At 40.8% G+C, this 18,601-nt stretch overlaps 3 protein-coding genes across 3 annotated transcripts; 2 read left to right on the plus strand and 1 right to left on the minus strand.

The window, feature by feature from the left end:
- The first annotated feature begins 1,124 nt into the window (after positions 1-1,124).
- On the plus strand, positions 1,125-7,245 carry si:dkey-24l11.2 (uncharacterized protein LOC100034462 homolog). The gene is made up of 12 exons (XM_061722642.1): positions 1,125-1,335; positions 2,582-3,175; positions 3,326-3,385; positions 3,487-3,539; positions 3,632-3,776; positions 4,547-4,914; positions 5,008-5,236; positions 5,323-5,440; positions 6,301-6,412; positions 6,502-6,613; positions 6,844-6,956; positions 7,069-7,245. Exons 2-12 carry the CDS (start codon positions 2,588-2,590, stop codon positions 7,136-7,138), a joined length of 1,968 nt encoding a protein of 655 aa, XP_061578626.1. The 5' UTR covers positions 1,125-1,335; positions 2,582-2,587; the 3' UTR covers positions 7,139-7,245.
- A 7,277-nt stretch (positions 7,246-14,522) lies between these two features.
- LOC133444753 (cholesterol 25-hydroxylase-like protein 1, member 1) lies at positions 14,523-15,598 on the minus strand. Its single transcript, XM_061722643.1, has one exon. It carries the CDS (start codon positions 15,572-15,574, stop codon positions 14,732-14,734), a length of 843 nt encoding a protein of 280 aa, XP_061578627.1. The 5' UTR covers positions 15,575-15,598; the 3' UTR covers positions 14,523-14,731.
- A 1,854-nt stretch (positions 15,599-17,452) lies between these two features.
- On the plus strand, positions 17,453-18,530 carry LOC133444755 (cholesterol 25-hydroxylase-like protein 1, member 1). The gene has a single exon (XM_061722644.1). The coding sequence runs from the start codon at positions 17,477-17,479 to the stop codon at positions 18,317-18,319; it is 843 nt and encodes a 280-aa protein (XP_061578628.1). The 5' UTR covers positions 17,453-17,476; the 3' UTR covers positions 18,320-18,530.
- Positions 18,531-18,601: the final 71 nt, after the last annotated feature.

Here is an 18,601-nt window from a genome sequence, read left to right on the forward strand (position 1 = left end):
AGGCCAGACAGACCCCGGACCTTAACCTCGTAGAAAGGCTGTCCATTGACCTCAAGGCAGACACTCACATCAGACTTCAATCAAATGTTCTGAGCTAAAACAGCTCTGTAAAACGAATTGGTCCGATCATTCCTCCTGGATACTGTGAAGGTCTGACCCAGAGTTGATTTTGATTTTGATTTTGATTTTGATTTGATTTATTTATTCAGCACAGTATAAAAAACAGAACAAGTAACATACACATGTTAAAAGAGATTGGTAACGTGCTAGGCTGAGGCAAAAAGCCCAAGGGGCTTATACGAGGCCTCTACCTCTACCTGTAAAATACAGCAAAAGATTGTACAAAGATTTAAAATATGCAGAATACATGATTGCAGTCTAAGAACAAAGACAAAGCAAATAAACAGCAGCATGAATAGAATACATGGTATCTACATGATTAAAGAAAAAATAACAAATCTAGAAATATCATTAGGTAATCTGATCAATTAAATGTGTCCTGAGTTTATGTTTAAAATTATTGAATGAAGTAGAGGTAGAAGAGATTGCTGTATAGCTGTTCCATAACTGGGCTCCCCTGTATCTGATGGAGAACTGACACAAACCAGTACGGAACTTCAGGAGATTTAAATGATTAGCCTGTCTTGTATTAAAATGGTTTCATATCACTGTTGAACTGAAAAAAATCTTTACATAGAAAAGAAAATGAAACTGGCAGGAACAATACTTTGAAAATAAAATAAAATTGCAGGTTTGATATGTATTTAACTTAAAGATGGGTAAAATATTGAGTTGTTTGAAAAGAGGGGCAGAATGAGCAGACTTCTTTTTTGCAACATATGAAGTTTATGAAGATGTGTGCTTTAGGTAGCTCCCCAAATAATATTACAGTAAATGAGATATGGATATATCAAGCTATAATAAAGAGTTGGGAGACAGTTTTAATTCACCAAACTACGGAATTTGCCAATAATACCAATAGATTTAGATATATTCATTCACTGATTAGTAAATGACATTCACCTGCCAGGCCAGTAGGGGGCGACTGATGGTTTGTTATTGTGTTACAGCACCGGCAAATGCCAAAGAATGACACTCTACGCATGCGCGTCTTATGACCATAACACAAAATAAAACAGGGAATGATTTACTAAGTTACAGTTGGTAAAGACGTTTAAAGTGCTGTAGACGTTGACTAGCAAGTTCGAGCTAGGTTAACTAAGGGCTGTCAGCTGACAGGTGCTAAAGTAAAGTCCACGTTTCCAGTTTTTATTTTTATTAAATCTATTCATCACCTGAAATAAGCAATCTCACGGGTTTCCATCGTTATTCAAGGTAATTACTTTTTTCCCCCACATAAACTCAGTTTTTCTGAATAAAAGTTATTTATTTTAACAATACATCTGACTGTGTTAAAGTTAATAACCTACGTGTTTTATATATTTTACTTGTTTTAACTAAACGTGGACATAACACACAGTTTCACTGAGAATATATGGTTGGGTTAAAAATTAGTGATACTGACAAAAACGTTTCACGTGGATCAATAGTGAGACCCAGGAAATGTGATCCAGATCCGACAGGACCTGTGAACATCTTTTGGAGTAGGTTTGTCATGTTGAATTGTTATAATTAGTTGGAAAAATGATTTACAGCTCCACCACGTGACAAGTACAAGGTGCTTTATCTCAAATGTTCACAGGAAAACATACCACAAACAACTGTTGGTCACAGTATTTTTTACTTTGTAGTACATTCAGTACTCGAGTTGTAAAAAAAAAATCAGGGGGGATGGTGGATTTTATCATATGGGGACAGATAATTTGTGTTGATTACAATAATATAATATAGTCCAGCAGTGACCAAAACACCTGCAGAAATACTGCAGGAATGACATAGCAGCAGTTAAATGCAGCCTTCTGTAAGCTTTAAATATCCACTGGGCTTACATCAAATACATCAAAACACAACAATAAAAAACAGTTTTCTGAACTTATCAAAATTACTCTGTCCTTCACAGGATAAGTAAAATGGATCACTGCAAAAACTCAAAATCTCTCTAGTTAAAATGTCTCATTTTAGTAAAAAAAATGTCATTACACTTAAAACAAGACTCATCACTGGAAAAAACAAGAATTTTCACCTGTTTCAAGTAGATTTTCACTTGAAATAAGTAGAAAAATCTGCCAGTGGAACAAGATTTTTTTGCTTGTAATGAGAAGATACATCTTGTTCCACTGGCAGATCTAATTATTTCAAGTGAAAATTTACTTGAAACAGGTGAAAATTGTGAAATAAGTTATTTTTCTGGTGTTATTTTTCTGGTAATGACTCTAAATGTTGAAATAGCAGTAAAACCACATTCATTGATGAAATGCCATAAGGGATGGAAAGGGGGGATGTCAGTTTTACAGGGGGGATGATTTGGACCGTTTTTATTTCAGGGGGGAAGCCATCCCCCCTCATCCCCCCTCAACTCCAGTACTGAGTACATTTCTGTTTCAACATGACCATGGCTCCTTTGGTTTCTATTTTAGCAAAAGAAGCATATGTAAAAGTGTTTCTGTGTTCATTTTTACAGGTGTTAATGATGGTGAATGGGGGGCAGACAGAAGGCCAGTCTGACCTGGCCACTAATACACAACAGGTATGCCGCTTCTTCTCTCAAGGCCGATATTGCACCTTTGGAAAAAGGTGTAAATTTCTACATGTGAGAGATGACTACAAAGCTCATGAGAGGAAAACCGGTGCGACGGGCTCCAAGTCAGACCCCTCACCGTCAGAGTCTCAGGGCGTCACTGAGACTGAGGGCCACAAGCTCCCTTTGAGCCAAAAACCCAGGACTGCTGGCCGCCGCCCCTGCCGCTACTTCCTCTCAGGCCACTGCACCATGGAGGAGAGATGTCGTTTCTGGCATCCACCACAGGCACCTCAGGTGGATGATCCACCGGTTTTTAACAATCGCACAGCTAGTGTTCCTGCAGCACCCCAACACAGGGGCCCCCAGGAAGTGAAGCTGTGTGACGTGACAGAAGATATGGCCCAGCAGCTGCGAGACACTGAGATCAAGCAGTTGAAGAAGCGTTTTCCCAAAGACCAGATGATTATTCAGGAACGAAGTGATGGCAAAGTGACGTATTACAGGGTGTCTGTGGAAGCCAGTGATCCAGACTGGGTAAACACATCCCACCATCTTCTCTCTTCCCTTGTCCCCTGTTTAGTAGGACAATCAAATGTCTTAAAAATTATGGTTACAATGATTTATTTAATTGGTGCTTTGCAATGCTACCTGGTAATCTCTTAATTTTGCCATTTTAACTTGCAGCCTTTTGATTTGAAAGAAATTGATATCATGGTGAGCTTCCCAGACAACTATCCCCAAGAGGTGAAGACCATTTCCTTCACTTTTCACATAGTTTCACAAATATACAAATCATTTGGCATGGAAAAAAACAGTTTCTCATCAACTGGAAACCTTTTCCCCAGGTATTCTCATTGGATATACCATTGGATCAGGATCTACCACCAGTAATGGCAAAGTAAAACACGCATTTATTTTAAAATTAAGCGTACTTGTCTCAGTGCCAGCGATACCATTTACACACATTTCTGTAAATATCTGACAATGCAGGCATGTACAGCAAGCATCTGTTGAGTGGCTTCAAGCCAAGCATGCAACCAATCAGCTGTTGGGAAAGGTAGAGCTCCTGTTCCGGCCTTTTCTTCGCTGGCTGGACCGTAGCTTGGAGAGATTGTTCACCGAAGGAGCCAGACAGGTGAGACTGCTACTGTATGTGTGCAGCAGTTTGTATCGACTTGTGATTGAATGTTTTTTTGTTTGTGTTAGGGCTGGGCGATATGGACCAAAAGTCATATCTCGATATTTTCTAGCTAAATGGCGATACTCGATATATATCTCGATATTTTTTCTGTGCCTTAATTGGGGTTTCCCCCAAAGCATTATAGCATAGCATCTCTGTTAGCATCTCTGTTAGCTTCATTTTTTTCTGAGGCAAACCCTAAAAAAAACAGTCAGTTTTAATACAAAGCCTCGTGCCAAATGTCACACAGGTACCTTTGTTAACAGAGGTCTGCACAATATCAAAATGTATAAAACAAATGAAATAAAAATAAACTGCCTGCATATATAGAATAAAAATGCTTCTTGAATAAAATAAAACAAATATCCCTTTCCTGCATAACAATTAAATTAAAATACACTGTGCAATGTAGACAGTAACAGGCAGACTTTTCCACTGAGGTTGACAGTTGTGCAAATAACAAAACATTTGTGCAAATCTCAAATAAAACATTCAAGTCAATTTGTCACAAAATAAGCTATATCAAAATCAGTAAAAAAAAAATGTAAAAAAAAAAAAAAAAGAAAAAATTAAATCGATATAAACGATATTGTCTCGTACCATATCGTGTTTGAAAATATATCGATATATATTAAAATCTCGATAAATCGCCCAGCCCTAGTTTGTGTACATAAAAAAATATCTGTCAATGGCTCATTTAGCGTTCTCGTGTTTTTTGACTGCAGTTAAAAAAAGACATTGATTTAGAAAAAGCTGGACTGCAGTTTATATCATACCAAGAGCTCCAGGCGACAGCATGTGAAAAATCCAACCCTGCGGCTGAAGTTGCTGCCGCAGATCCAGATGAAGGCACCTGGGATGCAAGTGAAAAGACAGAAGATGAGGACCCAACTAAGGAAGATAAATTGGTGCAGCAGGAGACTCTTGATTGTGATAAAGATCAACAGCAAGCGGAGGCAAGTCATTTGGTGGAGAACATTAAGATCAGTGATCCCCGCAGAGGGACAGAGGTGAAGCTGCTGGGTCTGAGGCTGGGGGAGAACACAGCCACTGTTGTTGCTCAGCGGATTACTGTTTGTCTGCAGTGTCATAGGTAAGGAGAATAAATGTGTGTGGGTGGGGGGGTTAAGACCTGATTTTTAGTTACTTTTTTATGTAAACCTGACAAATGTGCATGTGTCTACAGGTGTAAGGTGACTGCAGACCTGACACTGACTGGAAGGACACCCTGCACAGCTCAGTGTGAGAAATGTAATGCTGACATAAATGCTGCATTCAGGCCCTGCATGCTGCACCATTACAGTGACGTCCTCGGGTACTTGGATCTCTTCAATGCTGCACCGGCGGACCTCGTACTTCAGGAATGTGAACTGGTGGTGGGATGCCTCAGCTGCTCTCAGGATGTTCCTGTGCAGGTGATGAATTCTGAAATGCCACCAAAACATAACAGACATACACCTTCATCCTCTCTGACCTCTTAACTCACTTTATTTTTCAACAGAACCTTCTCTATGGACAAACAAAGGAGCTTAATTGTGAACACTGCAACAGCAAACTCAGCATTCTGGCTGAAAGTACAAGATTTCAGTATATTCAGCCTCGTACACTAAACAAAACAGGTCAGAGACCACTTACATTCAATTAATGGCTCAGCAAAGGCTTAAGACTTTACAACAATGAATCTGCCCCAGTTGGCCCTTCAGCCAGTCTTACATAATGCTGTTCAAAAAGCTGCTTTAAAGATACTTCCACTGTAAGCATTTATACACATTATTACTTTCTCCACAAACAGAAAATAGTAAGTACACCCTCTGACAATGCTGTTGTTATACATGTTAGGAGTAAAAAAAATCGTCTGGGTCCTCGCCAGATCTTAAAATTAGGTCATTATTGAACAAAAGCTTTGTCGTAGACTTGTGACCTGTTCAGGGTGTATCCCTCCTTCAGTCTGGTGAGAGCTGGGATCATTGCCAGCAAACCCTTTAACCCTGTCTGAATGGAGAGAGAAAAAAAGAGCGTTTTAATAAAACTGGGCCAAAATGCTGAACCAGTGAAAAACTAAGGACGGATCATGATTCTGTTGCTGAAGTTTTTCCTCCTTGGTATTGTTAAGACACACTTGAATTCTCCCAACCAGCAACAGGCCTTTTTAAAAAAGAAATGTATTTATTCATATTTACAATTCAATCAAGTGCATTTGATTAGCAGAGTTTGACTACTGCTTACCGCTTTAAACCCCTACGGAGGCAGTAAGGGTGTACTGAGATTTTAGCACACTGCTTTCGTATTTTGGCTTAGATTTTGGTAAATAAATAATGACGTGGTGAAATATGTCAAGTGCAGAAAGGAAAGGAACATCTCATGATCCAAAGCATCATTTTCCTTTTTAAAACAATATGATTATTATGATGCCCTGACAATTAAAACTTGAAAGAGGAAGTACCTAATATTCTATGATCCCCTCTCCCTTATTTGTCAGGTTCAAGTGCCGTTAATTACAAGACGATGAGAGATCCAGCGGTACAAAAGGGAAAGCCGTTACCAGAAAAAGGAACATGCAAGCATTACAAACAGAGCCATCGCTGGCTGAGGTATCTTCTTCACTGTAACCTTTTTTTTATGTTCTCCATCGTCCTGTTACATGTACAATTTGTTGAATGCTTCGCACCCTTATTCCCAGGTTTCCCTGCTGTGGCCGGGCTTACCCCTGTGACGGGTGCCATGATGAGAATCAAGACCACCCCATGGAGCTCGCCACCAGGATGATATGTGGCTTCTGCGCCAAAGAACAGGTGAGGTATAGATTTGAGGTTGCGTTACATTTTCGGTTTGTAGTTTATCTAATAACCATTCAGTATGCCTACTAGAGCACCCCACATATCCTGTAAAAACACTTCATATTTTTTCGTAGAGAGTTTAATATTTTTCCTTCCCATGAAAGGCACGTGTTAAACACGAGGCCCATGACAGACTTTAAAGAACTGCTTTTTGACTGTAATCTACACTGTCATTGATGCTTCAGCCATACGGCAATGGAAAGCCTTGCGTCAGCTGTGGGAACATGATGACAAGAGGAGCACGGACCAGCCACTGGGAGGGAGGGTTAGGATGTAGAAACAAATCCAAAATGAACAGGTAGGGTACTTACTTAATGACATCAGGGTCAACGATGACCTTGAACAGTATTGATGGCAGCACTTATCCATTTTTTTTTGCACCTAAACGTTGTGTTTTCCTCACTCCTCAGAAATGATCGACAGAAATATGCCAACACCAACAAAACGATTTCGAGGAAGGCGGCCAGTGAAAAGAAGTGATTGGCAAAGAAGAGCTTGTTTGGATTCATTTGTGAAATGAGATTATGATACATAAACAATGAGTCAATGAAATTGATCTGTTTGCACAATAAATGATCTTATTTTAATCACACTCTACACGACATGTTGAAGGTATTTTCTGATATTTAACTCCTGAAGCTTTAAACCTTTTTTTCCACCCCCAACTTCCACCTGAAAAGCATCAGATGAAGCTAATAACCTCTCCACCGCCGCCGAGGCTTGTCTGGACAACCTCAGAGAATAAGTCAGTGATATTTGGTTTATTGGTCCTCTCCACAAAAACTAGCCAAAGTGCTGTATCCTGGTCCTCTAGGGCTGCTATCCTGCATACTTTAGATGTTTCTGTGCTTCAACACACCTGTAGATGGCTAGCAGACCATTGACAGACTGATGGTGATCCAGTCAGGTGTGTTTGAAAGGTGGAACCATCTAAGACGTACATGACAGCTGCCCCTTGAGATGAGATGAAAAACACCTTCACAACATCAACAGAGATCAAGAACACTCTGGAGAAGGTAGCCATATTATTGTCAAAACATACAATGGAGAGATGCCTTAATGAATGTAATTGCAGAGGGCGAAAACCAGAAAACCACTGGTAACATTCAAGAACAGGAAAGCCAGGTTTGACTTTGCCAGAAAATATCTCTGGACAGATTAAAGCAAGATAAACTTGCATGAGAATGACGGGAATAGAAAAATATGCCACATCATGTGTGAAACATGGAGGCAGTATTATAGCATGGGCATGTAGGGCTGCCAATAGAACGGCATCACTGCTGATCATTGATGCTATGACTGCTGACAGAAACCTGATTAATTCTGAGGTAAATGGGACTAAACCCTTTTTACATTCAGCCACGTGCTGCTAAAATAATAAGGGGGTGTATAATAATCTGGATGTGATGACAATTGAAGGCAAATAATTATTCTTCAATTACCAACTCAGTCAGCTGATCTCAACCTCAATAAATTACTAAAAAACATTGGCTGCCAATGATTTTTATGCAAATATCAAAACATGTTTATATTTATTAATAATAATAATAATACATTTTATTTATAGAGTGCTTTTAAAAGATCTCAAAGACGTTTCACAGACACAAAGATAAAACATCAAGATCAAAAAAATTTAAATTAAAAACAGGATAAAAAGATAAGAGATAAAAGATAAGATAAAGGATAAGAAACAAATCAAACATTAAAAGCTGTTCTGAAGAGGTGAGTTTTGAGATGCGATTTGAAGGTGGGTAAGTCTGTGCAGTTGCGGACGTGAGCGGGGAGAGAGTTCCAGAGGAGGGGCAGCTATGGAGAAGGCTCTGTGGCTCCAGGTCCGGTACCCCAGGTCCGGTGCTTGGTTCTGAGTGGTGGAGACAGGATGGCATCGGAGGATCAGAGACTGTGGGAGGGAGTGTGGCGGTGGAGCAGGTCGGTAAGGTAGCAGGGGGCCTGGTTGTAGAAGGCCTTGTGGGAGAGGAGGAGGACTTTGAAGTGGATGCGTTGAGGGACAGGGAGCCAGTGGAGCCTCTGGAGAACTGGGGTTATGTGGTCACGGGTGTGAGTGAGCAGGCGAGCAGCAGAGTTTTGTATGTGTTGAAGTTTATTGAGGACCTTGGAGGATGAGCTGTAGAGAATGCTGTTGCAGTAGTCGAGTCTGGATGTGATGAAGGCATGGATGAGAGTTTCAGCAGCAGGGAAGGAGAGTGATGGGCGGAGGCGTGCAATGTTTTTCAGGTGGTGGAAGGCAGTTTTCCTGATGTGGTTGATGTGGTGTTCGAAAGAGAGGTTGTTGTCAAAGATGACTCCGTGGTTGTGGATGTGACTGGAGGGAAACAGAGTGGAGTTGTGGATGGTGAGACTGAAGGTGTGGGCGGTGTTGTTGAGGGATTTGGGGCTGATGATGATTATGTCTGATTTGTCACAGTTGAGTTTGAGGAAGTTTGAATGCATCCATGATTTCATTTCAATAAGGCAGTTGGTCAGGGTGGAGTGAGTTGCGGTGGTGATGGATTTGGTGGGAATGTAGAGCTGGACGTGGTCGGCATAGCAGCGGAAGTGGAGACCATGGCGGCGGATGATGTTACCGAGAGGGAGCATGTAGAGGATGAATAGTAGAGGACCAAGCACCGAACCCTGGGGGACACCTTGTGACAGAGGGGCAGTGGAAGAGGTGCAGTTGTTGATAACACATGTAATAATGATATAACACAAATTATAAACATGCACATTAAATAACAATACACATGAAGTTATATTCATTATTTCATTAATGTAAATGCCATCCATCCATCTTCTCCGCATATCCAGACTTCCCTCTCCCTTGCAGCTTCATCCAGCACATTTGGGGGGATCCCAGTGTGTTCCCGGGCCCTCCAGGAGACACCACCCCTCCAGTGGGTTCTGGGTTTTCCCCTGGGTCTCCTCCAGGTGAAACATGCCTTAAAAAACCCCACCAAGGGGTTCTTCAGGAGTCTCCTTATCGGATACCCGAGCCTCCTCATCTAGCTCCACTAGATGCCGAGGAGCAGTGGCTCAACTCCGTCACCCTCCCTGATAACTGAGCTTCTCACCCGATCCCTAAGGGAGAGCCCAGACACCATGTGGAGGAAACTCATTTCTGCCGCTTGTTTCCATGAACGAGTTCTTCAAGTCACTTGTCATGGGGAACATGGACTGACCGGTAAATTAAGAGCTTCGACTTTTGGCTCAGTTCCTTCTTCAGACGACAGACCGATGTCCATCTCATAAGCATAAACATATATATGTATATATATGATTACAGAATTAAGTCAGTTCCCACAATTTGGTGACGTTCTCAACGGGGTTTCAGTTAGTCTCCAAGAACCCTCAACGTGTAAATGCAGGTGAAGTCAGTGTTTCCCCAGTTGTCTTCAATCTGGATCTTCACATAACGGAAAACAGTGTTATCTGCATTATTCAGTTGGAAGAACTGAAATCCACTACCGCCTCGATCATACTCCATCATTTCCAGAAATGTACCTTTCCCATCGGCCGTCTTCATTCCATAGACAGAAAATGTCCTGGGTGCACTTTCTGTCCGTCCATGGGGGGCTTGACTTTCCATTATGTGTCCAGGTGTCAGCTGAGTGACTGAAACAGGCTCAGACAGAGAGATGACTAAATATCCACGATTTCCTGTGAGACACCACCTTCCTTGATGACTATTTCCTGTTTTGACATCTACAACAAACCAGTTGAATAATCTGAACAACGCTGAGATTTTCTGTTCTGGTGCCAAATATGTGTCTGAGGACAAGTGTTTGATAACTCTGGCTCCAAGATATACAGAGGCAAAATTTGGTTTTGCGTTGGTCGGGGGTAAAAAAAATCTGCTTTCTTAATGACTGCAGTTCCTCATTGGGACGTTTCTTGAATCAAAAAACCTGAATGCATTTCCAAGACCCAGAACAAGGAAAAAGAAAAAACACACAATGGTGATTCGCCTTGACATTTTTTGTCTTCTAGTCCTCCTGGTTTGCCCACCTTTTCTCAATACTTGCTGGGTATTTGTATTAAGGCAACTGAAGTAGGGGGCCACATTAGTGATAAACCTGCTGAGGTTGATATTATCTTTCACACTAGCTAAGACCAAGCACCATCTAACCATCTACCTTTTCCAGCGTTTATACCAAGCGAAACTAAGAAAAGTTGCTATTCCTCGACTGACAGCATGTTCGGCAAGGAGATGAGAGATTCAGCAGGCTGATGATGCTAAACAAACAGCTCAAAGATGAATGTGCCACTAAATCAATTCATTTTATTGACAATTTCAACATCTTTTGGGGTCAGGCATCTCTTTAAGGCAGGTGGCTCTCGTCTGAACAAGCCAGGAGGACAGTTGCTAATCCGCAATATTTTTTTATCATTTGCGCCACAAACAACCAGCCCCCGTCAAGAACAAGAGGCAGGATGTTCCGAAACAACCAATAAGATGACGCTCTGGTGAGGACACTGAAATAAGGACTGACCATAGAGGACAGCAGAGTCAGAGAGAAACTGCAGGGTCATCATCCTCATCCTCACCCCAACAGGAGGAGTCTCCCCCAGCCCCAACAGGAGACCACTCTGTTGAAGGACAGCTTCCAATGCAAGAAAATGTCTTCTTTTGAATGTGTTGCCATTCAGTTAAAATCCCCCCTGTCGAGCAATCTTAGTGACCATCTACAGACCCCCCAAATATGAGGTTTTTTGATGAGTTTGCCAAACTACTGTCAATTATGTGCATGGATTTTGGTTGTGTTGTTTTAGTGGGTGATTTTAACATTCATGTTAATGTTAACATTAATGTTTAACATTAATGTTAATGTTAATGTTAATCCTAAAGATGGATGTGCAAGGCAATCATATTGTTCAGAGATTATTGATAGAAACAGTAATAGGTCTTGGTCACCAAGGTGCATTCTTGGACGCAGCCGCCGTTTTGGCAGCCTCGTGAGTGTAAACAAACAGCAGTGTAGAAGCAGTGTGGTAGCACCAAGTGAACAGACGGAACGCAAAAAAAAGATGTTCAAATGCCGGAAAGGAACTGGAATTTATCGGGATACCTTAAACAAGGAAGCCAGGGACCGGTATATGGAGAAAATAATGATTATTAACGGTTTGGATCCATATGAAATCCCGCTCCTGGTCGGAGCTCCACTCTTTAGTAAGGACTTACTGCCGCCGTTCTGCACAACCGGCGTCTTCAGCTACCTTGTTTGCGAGTGTTTGGCAGCTGCTTTGGTAAATGTTTGACTCGCCATGTGTTTCAATAAATTAGTATAATAGTAATTCATACAGTTCATGTTTTGTATTACTCTTACTTTTTTCTTTTCTTTTTTTTGACCGCTATATTATGTTGAAGAGGCTCCGAGGCGTGAGCAATATTTTTGTTTTCCTCGTGGGATTATTTTTTTACTCTGCAGCTACAAATAGAGTTAATATTTTTTCTTCAACAAACTAATTTTATCTGAAGATTGGGGTTAATCGCACCGCAGAGAGCTGGCCAGCAACTGCGTTTAGCTCGAGAAGTGGGGAATAAAACCTGTGTGAATGATCCGACCCCGGTCTGTGTGAGTGTTTGTTTGTGGGATACTGTGGAAGGTTATGTTTGGTCGTTACAGCCGCGATCCAAGCGAGCCGACGACTCTTTTACTCTGTTATCTCAGATACTTGGCCTCCGTGGTTCTGCCTCCGAGCAGGAAAGCAGTGAAAAGTTAAACCATTAGCGATCTTTTCCCCACGTCTGTTATGTGTGGAGCTGCTGCAGCCACATCACAGCAACGGGTTACCATGGTTTACAGAATAATGGAAAGTAATGATTACAAGTACCAGTAGGCTAAGACACAACGAACAGGGAGCACGTCTGTACACAGTGCGCAGTGGTCCGAAGAGCAGCTAAGGTAGCTTCCAATATGGCGGCTCCGCCAGGTGATGACGTCAAGACGAGCTAGCCCTATAATGCTCGCACACTGTTTTCTGTGGTAGACAGACTGACAAACCCCACAGCCTCAATCCCCCCTGAACATGATACCCTGTCAATTTGCTTTTGAGCCCCTGGAAATGAAGCAACTTTGCTTTAAAAAAAAAAAAAGACGTAATTTATCATTTGTGAATGTCACATTTTTGTGAAACCTCTTAAATCGAGGGTCTAAACTTTGATCGCAGCTTAATTGTTTTATTTCAAATCTATTGTGATGGTTTTTGGAGGCAAAATGCAAAACAATCTCAATGTCCAAATACTTAATACTAGACTTAACCATAAGTGATACTTCAACAAATATTATATATATATTTATTTATTTTTGTATTTGTCAAAGATTTAAAAAAAAAGGCATGTGTGAATGGTGTCCACTACCAGTCCTTATCGCAACAAAGTTTAAGAAACCTTTAAACTGCTTGTGCTACTTCTTTGTTTTCTTTTCACAACCAGAACAAACCCAGCCACAACACTAGCCTTCTTAATCTGTTTCTTTTGTGTTTTTTTTTCTTCAACTTTTCTTTCAATCACTGACTCTGCTGTTGTTGCACCAGCAGACGGCTGCAGAGAGAATTACCCAGACTTAGAGAAGATTTGCAATATCTCGGTGCAAATGTGAAACTACAAAAACTTCCTGGAGAATTACAGCATGTCCCGTCATGCCTTGCACTTTTAGTGTTGTATTTCCTTTCCAGTTTACCGTCCAGGTCATTAACAAGACCTGGTACATTAAGTACAGGAATTGAAACATTTTTTTCTTAAAAAAAAAAAATAAATAAAAAAATAAATAAATGTTTTGCTGACACTGATTCCCAGGTCGGTCTCAGGCAGGAGGAACGAGGAGAGAGGAAACAAGGAACCAAGGAAACGAGCGCTCCTCGGTTCGTCTGTGTGGTGGAGGGACAAAGACTCGGGGAATCAGAGATTAGGATCTGAGATAGGTGTAGCGACGAGTAGACAATTCAAAGCCAGGCAGGCCATTATTGGTTATTACAGGTAGGCCTTTACTGTTTATTTCAAGTAGTTATTGTTTATTACAAGTAGGTCGTTATTGTTTATTTCCACCAACTGCTCTCTTCCACAGCAGCTACCGGAGTCCTGCCTGTCTGATTTATTAGTGACCTATCGCTGCCTAGTATTTAAAGTAGGTTACATATTTTTAAAATTCAACAACATGTAAAAGCCTGAAATTTACTTTAGAAAAGCAAAATTAGTTAATATTCAGATCAAATCCTACAAATTGGTACAACTGACCTGCTGACTGCACTGTGAGATGTTATTCTCTTTTTAAGAAATCAAATTGCCAAAAAAGAAAAAAAAAAGTGGCCTAAATCTTTAAAGTTATGGCTTAAAAGTCGACAATTGCGAAAGAGAAATGTTTGTTCCACCTGCCTACGTGGATGTCTGCTGTTGCTGCTTCCACCTGCCTGCTGTGTGCTGCTGACGTTCCTGACTCCCCCAGTCTGGCCTTCGGCAGGAGGGTCCCCCCCTTATGAGCCTGGTCCTGCTCAAGGTTTCTTCCCTCCTAAAGGGGAGTTTTTCCTTGCCACTGTTTGGCTTAAGGCTTTTCTCCCACTATAGGAGTTTTTACCTGCCATTGTTTATGTAATAATTGCTCGGGGGTTTATGTTTATGTTTATGTTTATGTTCATGTTCTGGATCTCTGGAAAGCGTCTAGAGACAACATTTGTTGTATTAGACGCTATATAAATAAAATTGAATTGAATTGAATTGAATTTGTTAAAGTTCCCACAGTCCACGGTCTATGTGCGCGCAATAAGATGCTCCGGAGCGCTGTGGCATCATGTGGCACAAACCACACATTGACTTTTATTTAAATTATATGCTGTTTCACACATAGGGTTTTTAAATACAACACATTTATTAAATAAAATTCACATTTCAACTCTTAGATTGAACAAGGTTTATCCACTCAAATAGCTGCATAAGAAAATAAATTATAAGGATAGAAACAGCAGGTCACCCTCTTCACAGTTTATAAGATAACAAATACTCATATAAAAAAATGTAACATTGCTTCAAAATATTTAGCTAACATATGAAAATATTATTTACATAATTACAAGGATTTATCAGTCCACCTTCTTGGAGGGTTTTTTCTTGAAAGTTGCTGCTGTGCCAAAGATTCTGTCCCAGTGGCTGAAGAAGGGAGCAAAGTTGGTGCTGGGCCGCTGGTGGTGCATGTCATGAGCAGGTGCTCCCCCCAGGAGACCAAAAGGAACAAGGTTGTGCAGGGTCCATGGCAGGTCGTATCCTATGTGGTCCTCTACAGACATCCAGATGCTGTAAGCTGTCACGCACCACGTGGTCAGCGGGTGAGCGTTCAGCAGGATTGGGTCCAGGTTGCTCCAGAAGCCCACTGACATCAGTTCTGGGATGCTGAGCTGCTCAGTGGACCACGAGAAAGGTGCCATGTACTCATGATGCACTGCATGAACCCAACGGTAGAGCTGTGGGTTTTTGTGGTGCATGTAGTGCCAAACGAAGTACTGAGTGTCAAAGAGAAGCAGTATGGCCAGTCCATCAATAAACACCTCGTGCAATCTGGGAGCTTCCCGTGGCAGCACCGGTGCAGGCAGTATGAACATGCCAATAAATACAGCTGGGAGAACAAAGAAGAGGTGGTTGTACAGAGCTGTCATGAAGCTCTTGGCCATCATTGCCAGTGTTGGCTGCCTTTCTGGCTGAATCTTGTACTGGTGGAAAAAAGGCACCCTTTCTCCCAAAAGGTCCAGCACAGCAAAAGGTATACTGAAGAGGAAATAGCATGAAAAAGCAATGATGACAGGGAAAAAAGGAGAGGAGACGAGTGACAGGTGGTGAAAAAGCAAATGATCCCACAATGGCTGCAGGAGACGGTCTGAGGTCCTGCTGGGCAGGTACTGCTGCAGAAGCAGCTCACTGATGTTCAGCATCTTGCTGTGGGGCCACTGGAGACTGCTGCTGTGATGCTTGTGGGGCAGAGGAGGTCTGGCTTTATATGGAGCTCTACAACTGGAGGGATATCTTCACAAGATTAACCAAGTCTTTCAGCGTGTGCACCAGACACAACAAAATCCAGACAAGAAAGTTTGGTCTGGAGCTGGACTAAAGTTACTCAGCAAAAAAAACCTTTCAAAGCTGATAATATTCCACATGCACCAGGCGGGACAAAATCCAGACAAGAAAGCTTGGTCTGGAGCATGGGGACCTGAAATTACTCAGCAAGTATATTAATAGTATGTAATAAAAGGGTTTTCGAATATTGTTTTATGTATCTGTTTTCAAAGATACATGAACATTTCATTGAATTTTGAGACACTGTCCTTATTAATTATTAATATTCATATGTTTTTTAACATTATTATTATTATTATTATTATTATCTTTTACAGTGAATGGGATCTAACGGTAATATATAATATGAACACTATTAGATCATTTTTTTTATATGATATATTTTATATTTGAATTTTAATTTATCCTGCTGATGAATTATAAATATCAATTAGCATTTAGTTTTTACATCGAATAAAATTCACCTGAGGAAATACACTGTATACAATTGTAACAAAAATGTAGTGTTATCTGATGTTATGTGTAATTGAAAATGAATGAATGTGCAGCTGAAATATATGGTCAAATACCAGTTTAAATTTGTTTGTTTTTTAACATCAGAGGTTACATGCATTGTAAACTTCAAGGACAAAAGCAAATAAGCAAAGAGAAAAGAGAAAATTGTGTTATGTTTCTGGCAATTGCTGATCAATCTTTCACGTGAGTTTGGAGGAATTTAGCCCATTTTTCAACAGAGCAGCGCGACCTCTGGATTCATGTCAGTACTGTAGCTTTCTGCTTGCTTCACATCCTGCCACAACATTTCTGTTGGATTAAGGTCGGGATTTTGACTTGGCCATTTTTAAAACATTCCCTCGGTAGACTGACTTACCTGCTTGGAGTGATTTTTTTTTTTTGCTGAATGACCCATTTTGAGATTCAGTTTGCAAAAAAAAAAGAGTCTTATTATGTCTCAGAACTCAGTTTTCAAATAAAGAAGCTCTGTCTGCACAACCTGTGTCTGGGCCCAGACGGAGCGACACAGGTCCAAACCCTAATATTAGGATTACTGTGTTTCACAGATGGCATTAAATTATAAGGTTTAAGTATCTTATATCTGGGTATTATTCAATGTAAAAACAAATAATAATATATATTTTTTAAATGATGATGTATATTTGTAATTCATCGGCAGATTTTATCAAAATTCAGGTATAATGTATATCATTATAAAAAAATTATCTTTATTCTTACATTTATTATAAACAACCTTCTGCATATGTATATATATATATATATATATATATATATATATATATATATATATATATATATATATATATATATATATATATATATATATATATATATATATATACCATCAGTGATTGATGCCTTACGTGGCAAAACCTTTTTCCCAATATATATGCATTTTAAACTTGCAGCAGACGTAAGTTACTTGTGCTTAGTTGTTGGTTTAGTGTTCTAATTATTTTGTCCCGCCTGGTGCATGTGGAATATTATCAGCTTTGAAAGAAAGTTTTTTTTGCTGAGTAACTTTAGTCCAGCTCCAGACCAAACTTTCTTGTCTGGATTTTGTTGTGTCTGGTGCACACGCTGACAGACTTGGTTAATCTTGTGAAGATATGTTTTTTTAGACATGGAGCTAATGGGGGGGATTATGAGAGCAGAGTTCCTCCAGTTGTAGAGCTCCATATAAAGCCAGACCTCCTCTGCCCCACAAGCATCACAGCAGCAGTCTCCAGTGGCCCCACAGCAAGATGCTGAACATCAGTGAGCTGCTTCTGCAGCAGTACCTGCCCAGCAGGACCTCAGACCGTCTCCTGCAGCCATTGTGGGATCATTTGCTTTTTCACCACCTGTCACTCGTCTCCTCTCCTTTTTTCCCTGTCATCATCGCTTTTTCATGCTATTTCCTCTTCAGTATACCTTTTGCTGTGCTGGACCTTTTGGGAGAAAGGGTTCCTTTATTCCACCAGTACAAGATTCAGCCAGAAAGGCAGCCAACACTGGCAATGATGGCCAAGAGCTTCATGACAGCTCTGTACAACCACCTCTTCTTTGTTCTCCCAGCTGTATTTATTGGCATGTTCATACTGCCTGCACCGGTGCTGCCACGGGAAGCTCCCAGATTGCACGAGGTGTTTATTGATGGACTGGCCATACTGCTTCTCTTTGACACTCAGTACTTCGTTTGGCACTACATGCACCACAAAAACCCACAGCTCTACCGCTGGGTTCATGCAGTGCATCATGAGTACATGGCACCTTTCTCGTGGTCCACTGAGCAACTCAGCATCCCAGAACTGATGTCAGTGGGCTTCTGGAGCAACCTGGACCCAATCCTGCTGAACGCTCACCCGCTGACCACGTGGTGCGTGACAGCTTACAGCATCTGGATGTCTGTAGAGGACCACATAGGATACGACCTGCCATGGACCCTGCACAACCTTGTTCCTTTTGGTCTCCTGGGGGGAGCGCCTGCTCATGACATGCACCACCAGCGGCCCAGCACCAACTTTGCTCCCTTCTTCAGCCACTGGGACAGAATCTTTGGCACAGCAGCAACTTTCAAGAAAAAACCCTCCAAGAAGGTGGACTGATAAATTCTTGTAATTCTGTAAATAATATTTTCATATGTTAGCTAAATATTTTGAAGCAATGTTACATTTTTTTATATGAGTATTTGTTATCTTATAAACTGTGAAGAGGGTGACCTGCTGTTTCTATCCTTATAATTTATTTTCTTATGCAGCTATTTGAGTGGATAAACCTTGTTCAATCTAAGAGTTGAAATGTGAATTTTATTTAATAAATGCGTTGTATTTAAAAACCCTATGTGTGAAACAGCATATTATTTAAATAAAAGTCAATGTGTGGTTTGT

Source organism: Cololabis saira, chromosome 5 (assembly GCF_033807715.1).
Source record: "Cololabis saira isolate AMF1-May2022 chromosome 5, fColSai1.1, whole genome shotgun sequence".
Taxonomy (NCBI): Eukaryota; Metazoa; Chordata; class Actinopteri; order Beloniformes; family Belonidae; genus Cololabis; species Cololabis saira.

Bases quoted from the DNA above. Each gene is read 5' to 3' on its own strand.
- LOC133444755 (XM_061722644.1), top strand. From the start codon at position 17,477: ATGCTGAACATCAGTGAGCTGCTTCTGCAGCAGTACCTGCCCAGCAGG.
- si:dkey-24l11.2 (XM_061722642.1), top strand. From the start codon at position 2,588: ATGATGGTGAATGGGGGGCAGACAGAAGGCCAGTCTGACCTGGCCACT. The intron at 3,777-4,546 runs GTGAGACTGCTA...TTTTGACTGCAG, and splicing joins TCACCGAAGGAGCCAGACAG to TTAAAAAAAGACATTGATTT. The intron at 6,957-7,068 runs GTAGGGTACTTA...CTCACTCCTCAG, and splicing joins AACAAATCCAAAATGAACAG to AAATGATCGACAGAAATATG.
- LOC133444753 (XM_061722643.1), bottom strand. From the start codon at position 15,574: ATGCTGAACATCAGTGAGCTGCTTCTGCAGCAGTACCTGCCCAGCAGG.